At 42.6% G+C, this 17,620-nt stretch overlaps 1 protein-coding gene across 1 annotated transcript in view; it reads right to left on the bottom strand.

Annotated features, from left to right (window-relative positions):
- The window catches only part of dnmt3ab (DNA (cytosine-5-)-methyltransferase 3 alpha b), a 78,431-nt gene that overhangs the window by 18,935 nt on the left and 41,876 nt on the right, over window positions 1-17,620 (bottom strand). Inside the window, exons 5-6 of the mRNA XM_084182535.1 lie at window positions 10,849-10,895; window positions 9,844-9,990 (exon numbers count right to left, since the gene is read on the bottom strand). Of these exons, the coding sequence (XP_084038661.1) occupies window positions 9,844-9,990; window positions 10,849-10,895 (194 nt within the window). The remainder of the gene's footprint in view (window positions 1-9,843; window positions 9,991-10,848; window positions 10,896-17,620) is intronic.

Here is a 17,620-nt window from a genome sequence, read left to right as displayed (position 1 = left end):
AGTGGCTATAAGAACCAGATATTTGTCTCTGGCCTTTTTCCCAGTTGTAAATGCCCCCTTTTGAGGGCCTCTCTCTCGTGTGAGTGCAGCTACACCAGGCAGGCAGCCTGCAAGACAGGCTCTCTAGATCCAGAGGAGAAAAAAATATAAAGAGAAGGAGGTAGTGGAGAAAAGAGACAATGCAGTATTTATCATTTAGACACGCTGCCTGCCACTGACAACCTCAGAAATACCAACTAGCAGCACCAACAGTGCCTTCAAAAAGTATTCACACCCCTTGTCTTTTTCCACATTTTGTTGTGTTACCGCCTGAATTTAAAATGGATTAAATTACTATTTTTTGTCACTGGCCTACACACAATAACCCATAATATCAAAGTGGAATTATGTATTTAGATTTTTTTTTAAACAAATTAATACAAAAAGAAAAACTGAAATGTCTTGAGTCAATAAGTATTCAAATCCTTTGTTATGGCAAGCCTAAATAAGTTCAGGAGTAAACATTTGCTTAACAAGTCATATAATAAGTTGCATGGACTCACTCTATGTGCAATAATAGTGTTTAACGTGATTTTTTTTATGATTACCTCATCTCTGTACCCCACACATACAATTATCTGTAAGGTCCCTCAGTCGAGCAGTGAATTTCAAACAGATTCAACCACAAAGACCAAAGACCTCGCAAAGAAGGTCACCTATTGGTAGATGGGTAAATAAAATAAAAAGCAGACATTGAATATCCCTTTGAGCATGGTGAAGTTATTAATTACACGTCGGGTGGTGTATCAATACATCCAGTCACTACAAAGATACAGGCGTCCTCCCTAACTCATTTCACCATGAGGCCAATGGTGACTTTAAAACACATACATAGTTTAATGGCTGTGATAGGAGAAAACTGAGGATTACATTGTAATCCTGAATACAAAGTGTTATGTTTGGGGCAAATCCAATATAACTCATTACTGAGTACCACTCTCCATATTTTCAAGCAAAGTGGTGGCTGCATCATGTTATGGGTATGCTTGTAGTCGTTAAGGACTAGGGAGTTTTTCAGGATAAAAAATTAACGGAATGGAGCTAAGCACAGGCAAAATCCTAGAGGAAAACCTGGTTCAGTCTGCTTTCCACCAGACACTGGGAGATTAATTCGCCTTTCAGCAGGACAATAACCTAAAACACAAGGCCAAATCTACACTGGAGTTGCTTACCAAAAAGACAGTGAATGTTCCTGAGTGGCCGAGATACAGTTTTGACTTAAATTTGTTTGAAAATCTATGGCACAACTTGAAAATTGTTGTCTAGCAACGATCAACAACCAATTTGACAGAGATTGAAGAAATTTGAAAATAATAATAGGCAAATATTGTACAATCCAGGTGTGGAAAGCTCTTAGAGACTTACCCAGAAAGACTAACAGCTGTAATAGCTGCCAAACATGATTCTAACATGTATTGACTCAGGGGTGTGAATACTTAAGTAAATTAGATATTTCTGTATTTCGTTTTCAATAAATTAGCAAATATTTCTAAAACATGTTTTCACTTTGTCATTATGGGGAATTGTGTGTAGATGGGTGAGAAAACAAATCAATTTAATCAATTTTGAATTCAGGCTGTAACACAACAAAATGTGGAATAAGTCAAGGGGTATGAATACTTTCTGAAGGCACTGTATGTGCCATGTCAGAGATAACCACAGAAAATAACACCATGCATGGATACTAAAAATAAAACCACTCTATTCAGGAAAAGTAGCTACTTGCTAGTACATGGTACATTTGATGTTCACAAGAAGCTGAGTATTCATATAATGTACTATACACACTGTACTATACACTGAACGTATCTGAAATATACAGTAGTCTATCTGACAGAAAATGAGGCAAACATAGGCAACAATGGAGAACCTTTCAACTATACTGAATAAAAATATAAACGCAACATGCAACAATTTTAAAGATTTTACTGAGTTACTGTTCATTTAAGGAAATCAGTTAATTGAAATAAATAAATTAGGCCCTAATCTATGGATTTCACATGACTGGGAATACAGATATGCATCTGTTGGTCACAGATACCTTTAAAAAAAAAAAAGATATGGGCGTGGATCAGAAAAACAGTCAGTATCTGGTGTGACCACCATTTGCCTCATGCAGCGTGACACATCTCCTTCGCATAGAGTTGATCAGGCTGTTGATTGTGGCCTGTGGAATGTTGTCCCACTCCTCTTCAATGGCTGTGCAAAGTTGATGGATATTGGCGGGAACTGGAACAAGCTGTCGAACAAGTAGATCCAGAGCATCCCAAACATGCTCAATGGGTGACATGTCTGGTGAGTATGCAGGCCATGGAAGAACTGGGGCATTTTCAACTTCCAGGAAATGTGTACAGATCCTTGCGACATGGGGCTGTGCATTATCATGCTGAAACTTGAGGTGATGGCAGCGGATGAATGGCACGACATGGGCCTCTCGTCACAGTATCTCTGTGCAGTCAAACTGCCATCGATAAAATGCAATTGTGTTCGTTCACCGTAGCTTATGCCTGCCCATACAATAACCCCACGCCACCATGGGGCACTCTGTTCATAACGTTGACATCAGCAAACCGCTCACACGCAGGACGCCATACATGTGGTCTACGGTTGTGAGGCCGGTTGGACATACTGCCAAATTCTCTAAAACAACGTTGGAGGCATCTTATGGTAGAGAAATGAACATACAATTTTCTGGCAACATCTCTGTTGGACATTCCTGCAGTCAGCATGTCAATTGCACGATCCCTCAAAACTTGAGACATCTGTGGCATTCTGTTGTGTGACAAAACAGCACATTTTAGAGTGTCCTTTTATTGTCCCCAGCACAAGGTGCACCTGTGTAATGATCATGCTGTTTAATCAGCTTCTTGATATGCCAGACCTGTCAGGTGGATGGATTATCTTGGCAAATGAAACATGCTCACTAACAGGGATGAAATACAAATTTGTGCACAACATTTCTGGGATCTTTTATTTCAGCTCATGAAACATGGGACCAACACTTTACATGTTGCGTTTATATTTCTGTTCAGTGTACTAACTGCGCCTGGGTGTGATTGTGATATGGGTTAGTTAAACGGTGAAAAAGCCCTCCATTCCTCTGGCTGACTTCCTGACTGTAGAGACATGTTGAGGACACAATAGAAGGGAAACTTGTCACGTCCTTGTAGTTCTGTACACCACAATACCCCCAGGGCAACTACAGGGTGATGGAGTGCAAAGTCAGGTAATTAGAACTGCTTCTCATTCATAGACTGGCTCTATTACAGTTTCCACGTACGTAGGCCTGTGTACTGTACACCAAAGGCTATGCTTTTCTTACGTATACCCAGGGCTATGTTATTACTGCAGTAACTACAGTGTTACTACACAGGTATAAGAGCAGCTTCATGTGTTACCAGATTAAATACACAACTAAGGTGTTACCACACAGGTATGGTAAAAGGGCTGACCTAGTCATTTGTCTCACACAACGTCCTCCAACACAACTGCAGTAGTGGGGCATTGTCTTGTGGAATGATATCTATCTGTATACTATATGGCAGACTGGGTTTTGTATTTGCAAAGCTATAGACACAACAATCTTTTTTTCCACACATTAAGAAATCAATGGAGATTCCCAGAGAGATGTGAGGTAACTTTATAGTTCACAGACATTAGGATCATCAGATCATGAACTGTTATCCAGAAAGCTGATTTATGGCAGGAAATTAACCCTTAAAATGCCTCAACACACAGATTAACACAGAAGAACCATGTGTAGCAATGTGGCAACAGCATTCATTAGCCCTGATCTTTACCATAATGCCCGACAATGGCTGTGTATTTTATTACTGACCCAGGGGGGTCACTCTCACATACACACACAATCACAGCCCCCCCCCCCCCCCCCCCCCCCCCCACACACACACACACACACATCCATCCAGAAAGACGCCATCTGGTCCCCATTGTATTATGTCCTTTTAGGAGACAATTAGGAATATTACAGGGTCAGTCATGAATATATAAACATAGTTCACTATGAATCCACAAGTGGCATTCTTAAAACTGCCTCCTGGGGAGCTTGGTTAAATGATATTCAAAATAACTTGAAAAGCTTTTAATCATCTTAAAAGGATTTTCCATTAAGTATTTTTTCCATGTAAATGTAAACTATTCAAGTATGCGATAATCGGGGAAAAAAACGTCCATAGAATTCTATAGGTCTATACAATTACAAAAGGTCTACAGCAAAGAAGGTGATTATAAAAGTGTTATTCTGGTGTGTTTTAAGTGTAATTTATCCACTGATAACACATGGGAAGGGGGTGGGGCCTAGTAGTGAACTTTCTCCCAGTTCAACCGGTTCAGTTATTCAATCTTTACAATCAAAACCTCCCAGCTGCAAACTATCTGTCAGAAAATGTATAATGTATGTATAACTATTCAAATATATAATGGATGTGTGATTATGTACATACAAATGTTATGTATTGTATAAGCATGTAGCTTATCTAAACAAAAAAAACAAAAAAGACAAAATAGAGAAAAATATTCTGACTAACACAAGTGATATAATATGTACAGTAAGAAATAACTTTTACTGCCACTGCTGTTAAACAGAAATAACTTTTATTGCCACTGCTGTTAAACAGAAATAACTCTTACTGCCACTGCTGTTAAACATAAATAACTCTTACTGCCACTGCTGTTAAACAGAAAGAACTCTTACTGCCACTGCTGTTAAACAGAAATAACTCTTACTGCCACTGCTGTTAAAAAGAAAGAACTCTTACTGCCACTGCTGTTAAACAGAAAGAACTCTTACTGCCACTGCTGTTAAACAGAAAGAACTCTTAGTGCCACTGCTGTCAAACAGGAAACACTTTCTGCACAAACACCGCTCTGGATCACTTTCTTCTCATCTCAAAAAACTTTTTTCAAACATGAGCACTTTTTCTCAGCACTTCTGCAAATCACTGCTCTCACGTTCCTTTTTTAAAGTGACGGTTTCCCTTTAAGCTGCTGAGGGAGAGCAGATGGTCTGTAGCAACTCTAGTGGAAATACCTTAACTCAGCATATTCCCCTCGCTGTACGCGGGCTAATCTCTCATGCACACTAACCACCACCATGTTATCAAACAAATAATGCAATCCACATACCCATACACGCCAACACACGACCCTTTTAATCCAATGTAGGGCTGCAATTTTTTACCCCCCACTCGGGGTAGAGGAGATCGCTCAAAAAAAAGAAGAGAAAGAAGCATGAACATTTCTTTGTCTGGGAATTCAGGGTCAGGTGACTGCCGACAGGAATTCTGGTTGGCTAGAGAGGACTTGCAAAATGTTGGCGGAGAGCCAAGAGGCTGTCTTGCAAGCAGGGCTGGAAAATTGCTGCAAACCTCATCTTCACAGAGTTCATTTCCATAGCTGGGGCTGGGGGAGGGGTTAGGAGAAGAATGAGGGGTGGGAGGAAGGAGAGAAAAGTCCACTGTAACACAACGAAAGGCACATAAAAAGATTGATCCCTTCCTGCTCTCTCTGTCTATCTCTCTCTCTCTCTCTCTCTCTCTCTCTCTCTCTCTCTCTCTGAGAAAGCGGAAGACGAGAGCAGAAAGGGATTCTTCCCCTTTAAGCTAACCCTTTCAGTTAAGATATCTCCTCTTCATTGGTCAGCTCTAGCAGCACAGTGAACCTGATGCCCTGGACCCAGCAGCAACAACACAGTAAAACCAGCAAGCTTCTTTACCTTCTCTGTTTAGTCCTGAGCACAGGGCTGCAATGCCATCACAACAAATTCATCCTTATGTAATTATATCACCAAAAAAATAATGTTCTCAATAACAAAATACTGACTATTTCTTCTTACACATGCTTATTTATGTGCAATGTCCTCTTATGTCATCTTATGATTTTTAAATCCTTTAGTTGAAAGAAAAACAGCCTCTCTCTATTTATAAAATGTGAGCTGCCTAGCCCCAGCTGCCTGTTTCTCTGGTTCTTTACGACGTTTCACTCGTGAGACCCCAGCATGTCCTGCTAATTTGCCAATATTTCCCCCCACCAGACACTTTTATGGGATCTCCCTGAGCCTGCTCCAATGGCAGAACTGTGTACTGGAGGGGGGGGGAGGAGACAGAATGGTAGGGCCCATCTTGTTGCCATGGACACAGCCACTCATTATGTAACTTTGAGTCTCACTACATGTTCCTGAAGTGAAGAAGGGAGGGAGGGAGGGAGGGAGGTAAAGAGTGAGGAGAGGAGGGAGAGAGAGAGACGGAGAGAGACAAAGAGACAAAGAGAGAGAGAGAGAGAGAGAGAGAGAGAGAGAGAGAGAGAGAGAGAGAGAGAGAGAGAGAGAGAGAGAGAGAGAGAGAGAGAGAGAGAGAGAGAGAGAGAGAGAGAGAGAGAGATTTACAAGGAGACATTTACAAGGATGTATGACATATTGTTTTGGGAAAATAAAAAATAAATAAAAAATAACAAGTTATGAATAATCTGAAATGAAATCACACAATCACTACATGTTCCTGATGTGAAGAAGGAGAGTGAGAGAGCGTGAAGAACAAACACCATTGTAAATGCAGCCCATATTTAGGTTTATTTATTTTCCCTTTTGTACTTTAACTATTTGCACATCATTACAACACTGTATATATACATAATATGACATTTGAAATGTCTCTATTCCTGTTTACTGTTCATTTTTTGTTGTTTATTTCAATTTTGTTTATTATATATCTCACTTGCTTTGCCAATGTAAACATGTTTCCCATGCCAATAAAGCCCTTTGAATTGAATTGAGCGAGAGAGAGAGAGAGAGAGAGAGAGAGAGAGAGAGAGAGAGAGAGAGAGAGAGAGAGATTTACAAGGAGACATTTACAAGGATTTATGACATATTTTTTGGGGAACGAGTTATGAATGATCTGAAATGAAATCACACAACTTGAATAAGCTGTAGAGTACATTGTCACATCAGGTTAGTAAGATGCTGTGTAGTCACATTCAGGAGGAGGCATGTTTAAATAAATACAAATGCAAAAGCCTATTATAGGGGTGTACATTTGGCAGCCACACTACTGCAACATAAACTACACTGAGTGTACAGAACATTAGGAACACCTGCTCTTTCCATTACATAGACTGACCAGGTAAATCCAGGAGAAAGCTATGATCCCTTATTGATGTCACCTGTTAAATCCACTTCAATCAGTGTAGATTAGGGTTGAATGGCGGGAACCCGGTTACCGATACTTACCGGCGTTTACCGCCCAAAACCACTCTCTTTAAATAACTGTGAGAAACCGGTAAATTATAATAAATGATTTGTATGAACAGCATAGCGGGAAATGTAACTGTTAAATTACATGCAATGTATAAATCTGGCTTGATGAATCAACGCTCAGGGTGGGGACAGACAGCCCATCTCAGTATGGAATGCAGTTCACAATCATCTCATCATGGTAACTTTTGTTATTGTGACAGGTAGGCCTACATTTGCTGCAGCATAGCCTATGCTACAGTAATATAAAGACAGAATACTGTACCTAGATGTCCTAGCCTACCTCTTTCAGGTAATACATTACATTCAGTATTAGCCTTATATTTAGCTAATGAATGATGGGTTATGCATAATATGCATCTAACTTAGGCAAGCACCTGTGCTCCGGTGGCCTCTCCTTAAAAAACGTACCTTAGCTTGAAGTCCCATAGAGGAAAAGCTAGACTAGAATAGCTTGCTGGACATGATTTTTTTTTGCATTTCTTATACCAATAGACTATTCGAAGAGGGATGCAAGCTCTTTTTTGCTGAATGTTAAATACAGCAACCAATAGAACTCTGAGGTAGTTTGAAAGAGGAGCGAACGCGAAATGGCGGTAGTCTATAGCAGTTATTTATTCAGACCATAACCACTGAATCTTTGTGAAGCGAAGTGAAAGCCCTCTGCATCTCATTCTAGTCCTATATTATTCAAGGATGTCATTAGAATGATGAAGATAAGGACAACGAAACGTATTTCATTTAACTGTTGAAAGCGAGGAAGGAATGAAGCAACACTAGAGAGAGAAAGAGGCAGGCTAATAACATTAGGGGAAATATTCTGAAAGGTATATATGCGTCAGCCTACTAATTATACAAACAGGTCCTATTATATTTCAAATTTCTAATCAAATTCGCTAGCCTATACTTCTAACTTTGCAGGCCGCATGTGCTGCACCAAAATCACATGTTCTCTTCTTCTGCTCTATCATGGTTTGAACGATGTGCGTAATTCCAGTCCAGTATAATACAATACAGTACAGTAATACAGTTCACACTCAAAAAGATTAGCCTACTGGAGCTAGTTTCATTTATTTACCCAAGAGACCATATAGCTAGCTACATCTATGGGTTTTTATATTTTTCTGTCGCAGTAGCCTATATCAAATATGTATTGGATAACAGCACAATCATTTGGGCTTTTTTGGGCTTGGGCTCAATAAATGTCGTTAATGTAGGGCTCATAAAATATATTTAATATATGGCTCATCAGGCTCAGGTAGCATCAGGTTTGAATTTTCATGCTGATCAAAGCTCTAATCAAATCCAGTCATATTTATATGCTTCAGAATGCTTTTGAATGACACTTCCGGTTTTGGCGGGAAATACTGGGTTACCCGGGAGAAAAGTTATTTATTCTCGGGATGGAACATTTGTAAGATGCTGGGAGATGAAGGGGAGGAGACAGGTTAAACATGGATTGTGTATGTGTAGATGGTAGGTGCCAGGCGCACCGGTTTGAGTGTGTCAAGAACTGCAACGCTACTGGGTTTTTCACGCTCAACCGTTTCACATGTGTATCAAGAATGGTCCACCACCCAAAGGACTTCCAGCCAACTTGACACAACTGTGGGAAGCATTGGCATGGGCCAGCATCCACGTGGAACGCTTTTGACACCTTGTAGAGTCCATGCCCCGATGAATTGAGGATGTTCTGAGGGCAAAAGGGGGTGCAACTCAATATTAGGAAGATGTTCCTAATGTTTTGTACACTCAGTGTATAATGAAGTGGATGTAACAATGGAAGAACTTGCTTTTTAGTCTCGATATTGTAAATGATCTTATTGGTTTGCTCTCCTTAGTTTGGATTCTTACTGGTGAGTAAGATTTCCAATTAGTTTATTGCATGGCAAATCAACTTAAAATGAGTTTGGATTCAGGTGGAGGCTAGATTAGTCTCTGACTGGTGCAAGTCCACGGCATGGACCATGACTATAATGTCATTTTGGGCTGTATAGTGGGAACTAATCCGAGGCAACAGAGAACACGAGTGAGCAACAACAATTAGTGGTCATTTATCATTGGTAGGCCCTACAAAGACAGGAAGGAAACTCCAGGAGACTCAAACACCCTACAAAGCCAATGAAATAAATGGTACCTCTATGATAAATCAAATGACCCATCAAATACACTTGGCTGTGAAAGCACCCAACAAATACCGGTCCACTTGGCTGTGAATGCCCTGTCTATTGGACTCTTGCTAACCTTAATAGACAGGCAGCTCCGAACCATCTGTAGTCCCTGAGACCAGGTTTGAATAACAGGATGGCTAGAGAGGACTGGGAACCAATCATCCCCATAACAAATCTTTGTGGTCAGCCCTAGAGCCCACACATAAGCCCCACAATTGTCAAAAATATCAACATCAGGCAGCCCCAAGACACATTGGGTAGTTTGGGCACCCCCAAGACACAATGGGAAGTTTGGGCACCCCCAAGAGTCAAAGCCTGCCTAAGACAGTGGCGAGACAGCCAGCCGGTGGGTGGTACTGTACTCACCTCCATCTTCCATTTAGCCAGCCACTCCTCCCTGGTCCTCTTGCTAATGTAATATGGGTCACCGGCCTGGAAGGTTACTCTGGGCATGGGCCTCTGACGCAGACTGACGGAGCCACGCAGCCTGCCTGTCCCAGGGCCTCGAACTCCCTGTTTAAAGGGATACAAAGAAGAACACCAAAATAAAGAAATTAACTAACGTATTAGTTTGATGTTTGTTTGCTCTGCTAAGATTTTGCATGTTTGCAGAGGAGGAAGATGACGCAAGCAAACAGTTTCATGCTATCACTGCTGAAACTGCTGGCTAATACTGTTGCTAGCTAGTCGGAGTAGCATTTTCTTGCTCTTTGTCTTTTTTGGGGTGTGGAGGGAGGGGGTGTGTGCTCCGGAAAGAGATGATGACTCATTCACAAAACTGCAGCCCAATGCAGACAGTGTGTAATTGGTCAAACAGCAAGGAGCACAAACTGTCTCTTCCAGAGCCATTGCAACCCACTACAGTCTCAACCAATCACAGCCTGGCGTGGCGAGCCTGCTGACACCATCGATTAACGCGAGGACCTTCCGTGTCGGACTGGGCACCAAGTGGATTTGATATGTCAGATCTATATGCCATTAGGTACCATTTCTTTCAAAAGTCCAAGAGGTCATGATATAAAAATAATCGACTAAAGGAAAACATCCCCCTAGTCCATCATCACCATCACCCAACATGTGGGCCGTCCTAAAGGTGCGTCTGAAGGCACTGACTGAGGCTACACCCTTTTCCAGGAGCCTGTACTTCTACACTCCCCATCAAGCACAGACTTCATGTAAGCATTGGCTGGAGGGAGTTTACACCATTGTTAAATCCATGCCATAAGCTTAGAAACTGTACAGGTGCACACTTCACGAGAAAGCTGGAGAACAGACACACCTACAGAGACCGAACCATTGATTGATTGATTGATGATTGATTGATTGATGACGTAACACAACACAGCAGAATGAAGACAGTTGATGACTTACCTCATTCTTGATTGCATCCCCTCCATCCTCCTCCTTCTGCTCCACATCTAGAGGGAAACACAGTGAGTCACATAGGAGCAATCAATCAATAGTGTACCTTTGGGCTAGCCAATAGTCACAGTAGTGTCGCTGGCCAGCCTATTAGAAGACAGAGACTACAGTCACAGTAGCTGTAGTCTAGAGAGAAAACACAGCGAGTCAGCCACACAGGACCAATGGATCCCCTCAATCATTCATAGGAGTCTACCTGTAGGCTAGTCACTCACACCTCAATGCTAGATAGTCACAGTAGCCTTCATCACCTTGGTTTAGCCTCTAGAGAAAAACACAGCGAGTCAGCGACACAAGAGCAACGTTCACCTCAATCTTTCATAAGAGTTCTACCTGACCTGTAGCTAGTCACCTGTGGGCTAGCTAGCCACAATAGCCTGTCACCTTAGCACCTGATATCAATGTCTGCCAATGTCTGCCGACCGGATTAGAAGTCTATTCACCCCATTGCTCTATTGTCTTAGGAAAGTTAGACGTGTCAGAATGACGTAGCTCTCTGGACTCTGGAGACAATGGCCATGGCCCCTGAAGATGATCTTCATTTTCTCTGATTCAGACTCTCAGGCCAAACATTAATCCATTAACTGCCAGGTAGAAAATAAAACCAGAGGTAACTGAACATGTCTGTTGTAGGCCCTTTCATAACTGAAGCTCAGACACCACACTGTGCTGAATGACAGAGAATAGACCTAACGTGTGGCGAGGCGGCATTTGCCACAGCACTTTTCAATCAGGTGTGGCAGCGCCACACCACTTTTGATTTAGTTTAATAAAATATATTGACGCAAAGCTTCAAAAAGCTGTGCAAAGTGCTGTTTTTTAGACCGATTTCCCTCATGATTTGTCAACTCTCTCACAATTTCTTTGTCCTTCACATCGGAGTGCTGCAGTAGGCTCTTTGCGTGTCTTGAGCAATCAGATTCACAGAAATCGCAGGTCGCCTGGCACACAAAACTCATGGCGTGCTCTCCACTTTCCTCCGGTATTTATTTAGCAAGCGTGATAACACATCACTCCCGACAGACACAAGAAGAAACTCTTACATAAATGTAGAAGCCTATACACCTAAACAATAGCGATCTGACCTGCTGTATTGCATGGAAACAATACTATTTTTCAGTCTGATCAACTGCAGAGGACTACAGGGGCGAAGTGGCTACTCTTAGCATACAGGTAGCGAACCTACACGAGCTACTGGGGAATCCAGTAACCAGACGCCGCTCTGGTCAGGTGGAAGTGTTTCCGCCATGTTGGCTCTCCAAAGCCAACTGGCCGGTACTCTGCAGGGATCCCTTCCCTGGAGAATGGAGTTGGTGAGATGCTCTTGGATGACTTGGTGGATGTTCCTGTTGTTGATCTTACCAACCAGCCATGGAGATACAGTGCATTCGGAAAGTATTCAGACTCCTTCACTTTTCCACATTTTGCTACATTACAGCCTTTTTCTAAAATGGATAAAAAAAATTTTTTTATCATCAATCTACACACAATACCCCATAATGACAAAGCAAAAACAGGTTTTTAGAAATGTTTGCACATTTACGGAAATATCACATTTACATACAGTAAGTACCCTTTACTCAGTACTTTGTTGAAGCACCTTTGGCAGCGATTACAGCTTCGAGTCTTCTTGAGTATGACGCTACAAGCTTGGCACACCTGTATTTGTGGAGTTTCTCCCATTCTTCTCTGCAGATCCTCTCAAGCTCTGTCAAGTTGGATTGGGAAGGTTGCTGCGCAGCTGTTTTCAGGTCTCTCCAGAGACGTTCGATCAGGTTAAAGTCTGGGCTCAGGCTGGGCCACTCAATGACATTCAGAGACTTGTCTCGAAGGCACTCCTGCGTTGTCTTGGCTGTGTACTCAGGGCCATTGTCCTGTTGGAAGGTGAACCTTCGCACCAGTCTGAGGTCCTGAGCGCTCTGGAGCAGGTTTTCATCAAGGATCTCTCTGTACTGGGGCCTCCCGAGTGGCGCAGCGGTCTAAGGCACTACATCGCAGTGCTAGAGGTGTCACCACAGACCCGGGTTCGATCCTGGTCTGTATCACAACCGGCCATGATCGGGAGTCCCATAGGGCGGCGCACAATTGGCCCAGCGCTGTCAGGGTTAGGGGAGGGTTTGGCCGGGGGGGCTTTACTTGGCTCATCGCGCTCTAGCGACTCCTTGTGGCGGGCCGGGTGCCTGCAGGCTGACCTTGGTCGTCAGGCGAACGGTGTTTCCTCCGACACATTAGTGTGGCTGGCTTCCGGGTTAAGCGGGCAAGTGTTAAGAAGCGTGGTTTGTTTCGGAGGACGCATGACTCGGCCTTCGCCTCCCGAGCCCGTTGGGGAGTTGCAGCGATGAGACAAGATCAAAATTGGGGAGAAAAAGGGGGTCATTTTTTATTTATTATACAAATGAAAAGGATCTCTCTCCATTCCTCTTTCCCTCGATCCTGACTAGTCTCCCAGTCACTGCCGCTGAAAAACATCCCCACAGCATGATGCTGCCACCACCATGCTTTACCGTAGGGATGGTGCCAGGATTCCTCCAGACGTGACACTTTGCATTCAGGCCAAAGAGTTCAATCTTGGTTTCATCAGACCAGAGAAGCTTGTTTCTCATGGTCAGAGTCCTTTAGGTGCCTTTTGGCAAAACTCCAAGCAGGCTGTCATGTGCCTTTTACTGAGGAGTGGCTTCCATCTGGCCACTCTACCATAAAGGCCTGATTGGTGGAGTGCTGCAGAGATGGTTGTCTTTCTGAAAGGTTCTCCCATCTCCAGAGAGGAACTCTGGAGCTCATTCAGAGTGACCATCAGGTTCTTGGTCACATCCCTGACCAAGGCCCTTCACCCCAGATTTCTCAGTTTGGCCAGGCGGCCAGCTATAGGAAGAGTCTTGGTGGTTCCAAACTTCTTCCATTTAAGAATGATGAAGGCCACTGTGTTCTTGGGGACCTTCAATGCTGCAGACATTTTTTGGTACCTTCCCCAGGTCTGTGCCTCGACACAATCCTGTCTCGGAGCTCTACGGAATATTCCTTCGACCTCACGACTTGGTTTTTGCTCTGACATGCACTGTCAACCTTACATAGACAGGTGTGTGCCTTTCCAAATCATGTCCAATCAATTGAATTTACCACAGGTGGACTCCAATCAAGTTGTAGAAAACTCTCAAGGATGATCAATGGAAACAGGATGCACCTGAGCTCAATTTCGAGTCTCATAGCAAAGGGTCTGAATCCTAAATAAATAAGGTATTTCTGTTTTTTATATTTAATACATTTGCACAAATGTCTAAAAACCTGTTTTTTCTTTGTCATTATGGGGTATTGTGTGTAGATTGATGAGGAAAAATATGTATTTAATCCATTTTAGAATAAGGCTGTAAGGTAAAAAATGTGGAAAAAGAGAAGGGGTCTGAATACTTTCCGAATGCACTGTACGTCACTCGCCGTGGAAATCAAAAACAGCGTCCTCTGGCAATGGGGGCCTCCTTGCAGATGTTAAGCCCAGACCGGAGACAGACTAGAAACAGCTTGGATCCAGAGACTTTGGCGCCTTCTTCCCTGGGGGATTCAGAGGTACCCGGAGGTACCTGCGCCTTCGTCCTCTGTTCTGGATCCCTCTCCGATGGCTCGGGTTCAGATCATCAGAGTTCCCACCCTCAACAGACCATGAGGCTGTCTGAGACTCCGGCCCATTCAACATCCACGATGGATACTACAGCTGGCTCGTGTCCATCGGGCCCTACTGCCCCTCAGTCCTCAAGTAGTTTGCGAAACCACTCAAGGCGAAAGAACAGCCGGACCTCCTTAGCACCAGCTTTTGTCATCAGCAGGTCTATGGTAAGGAACATCAAGGTTCCCGGGGCAAAAACCCTGTGCTATCCTGGAGCACGGTTACAGGACATTACAAGGCTGCTTCCGACCATTCTACAACAGTTGCCGGGAGCTGACGCTGTCGTAGTCCATGTTGGGTCAAACGACATTATGAGGGCTAGCTTGGAACTTCTGGAAATTAAAGAACGGATTCTAGCACTGAAAGATTCCAAATAGCGGCCAATTATTTCAGGTCCGGTACCATCATTGGGCCGCAGGTGTGGCATTACACACCTGGCTAAAAGATTACTGTAGCTCTGTTGGAATCACTTTTATAGATACAGTGGGGGAAAAAAGTATTTAGTCAGCCACTAATTGTGCAAGTTCTCCCACTTAAAAAGATGAGAGAGGCCTGTAATTTTCATCATAGGTACACGTCAACTGTGACAGACAAATTGAGGGAAAAATTTTCAGAAAATCACATTGTAGGATTTTTAATGATTTTATTTGCAAATTATGGTGGAAAATAAGTATTTGGTCAATAACAAAAGTTTCTCAATACTTTGTTATATACCCTTTGTTGGCAATGACACAGGTCAAACGTTTTCTGTAAGTCTTCACAAGGTTTTCACACACTGTTGCTGGTATTTTGGCCCATTCCTCCATGCAGATCTCCTCTAGAGCAGTGATGTTTTGGGGCTGTCGCTGGGCAACACTGACTTTCAACTCCCTCCAAAGATTTTCTATGGGGTTGAGATCTGGAGACTGGCTAGGCCACTCCAGGACCTTGAAATGCTTCTTACGAAGCCACTCCTTCATTTGTGTTTGGGATCATTGTCATGCTGAAAGACCCAGCCACGTTTCATCTTCAATGCCCTTGCTGATGAAAGGAGGTTTTCACTCAAAATCTCACGATACATGGCCCCATTCATTCTTTCCTTTACACGGATCAGTTGTCCTGGTCCCTTTGCAGAAAAACAGCCCCAAAGCATGATGTTTCCACCCCCATGCTTCACAGTAGGTATGGTGTTCTTTGGATGCAACTCAGCATTCTTTGTCCTCCAAACACGACGAGTTGAGTTTTTACCAAAAAGTTATATTTTGGTTTCATCTGACCATATGACATTCTCCCAATCCTCTTCTGGATCATCCAAATGCACTCGAGCAAACTTCAGACGGGCCTGGACATGTACTGGCTTAAGCAGGGGGACACGTCTGGCACTGCAGGATTTGAGTCCCTGGCGGCGTAGTGTGTTACTGATGGTAGGCTTTGTTACTTTGGTCCCAGCTCTCTGCAGGTCATTCACTAGGTCCCCCCGTGTGGTTCTGGTATTTTTGCTCACCGTTCTTGTGATCATTTTGACCCCATGGGGTGAGATCTTGCGTGGAGCCCCAGATCGAGGGAGATTATCAGTGGTCTTGTATGTCTTCCATTTCCTAATAATTGCTCCCACAGTTGATTTCTTCAAACCAAGCTGCAGATATTGCAGATTCAGTCTTCCCAGCCTGGTGCAGGTCTACAATTTTGTTTCTGGTGTCCTTTGACAGCTCTTTGGTCTTGGCCATAGTGGAGTTTGGAGTGTGACTGTTTGAGGTTGTGGACAGGTGTCTTTTATACTGATAACAAGTTCAAACAGGTGCCATTAATACAGGTAACGAGTGGAGGACAGAGGAGCCTCTTAAAGAAGAAGTTACAGGTCTGTGAGAGCCAGAAATCTTGCTTGTTTGTAGGTGACCAAATACTTATTTTCCACCATAATTTGCAAATAAATTCATAAAAAATCCTACAATGTGATTTTCTGGAAAAAAAATCTCAATTTGTCTGTCATAGTTGACGTGTACCTATGATGAAAATTACAGGCCTCTCTCATATTTTTAAGTGGGAGAACTTGCACAATTGGTGGCTGACTAAATACTTTTTTTCCCCACTGTATATTATATCAAAAGAGAAGTATCCTTTCTGGATGATTTAAATATTGACTGGCTTTCATCAAGCTGCCCACTCAAGACAAAGCTTCAAACTGTAACCAGTGCCTGCAACCTGGTCAGGTTATCAGTCAACCTACCAGGGTTGTTACAAACAGCACAGGAATTAAATCATAAACATGTATTGATCACATCTTTACTAATGCTGCAGAAATTAGCTTTAAAGCAGTGCCCAAATCCATTGGATGTAGTGATCAAAATATAGTAGCCATATCTAGGAAAACCAACGTTTCAAAGGCTGGGCCTAATATAGTGTATAAGAATATTTACTGGTCTGTGGTGTGTAATGAGGAGCAACCAGACGCTGCACTTGACACATTTATGAAATTGTTTATGAGAATTACTAATAAGCATGCACCCATTAAGAAGATTACTGTAAAAACTGTTAAATCCCCATGGATTGATCAGGAATTTAATCATTTTATGGTTGAGTGGGATGAGGCAAGAGGTATGGCAAATAAGTCTGGCTGCACAACCGATTGGCAAACGTACCGCAAATTGAGAAACCATGTGACTAAACTGAATAAAAAGAAGAAGAAACTATACTATGAAACAAAGATAAATGATATAAAGAATGATAGTAGTTTGAGTAAAGCCAGTGTGTCTATGTATGTGGATGACTCAACAGTATACACGTCAGCTACTACAGCGAGTGAAATCACTACAACACTTAACAAAGAGCTGCAGTTAGTTTCAGAATGGGTGGCAAGGAATAAATTAGTCCTAAATATTTCAAAAACTAAAAGCATTATATTTGGGACCAATCATTCACTAAACTCTAAACCTCGACTAAATCTTGTAATGAATAATGTGGAAATTGAGCAAGTTAAGGTGACTAAACTGCTTGGAGTAACACTGGATTTGTAAACTGTCATGGTCAAAACATGTTGATACAACAGTAGCTGAGATGGGGAGAAGTCTGTCCATAATAAAGCCT

This window comes from Coregonus lavaretus (assembly GCF_964263955.1).
Source record: "Coregonus lavaretus genome assembly, chromosome: 18".
NCBI classification, from domain to species: Eukaryota; Metazoa; Chordata; class Actinopteri; order Salmoniformes; family Salmonidae; genus Coregonus; species Coregonus lavaretus.
This window is presented reverse-complemented; position numbering and strand designations above follow the sequence as displayed.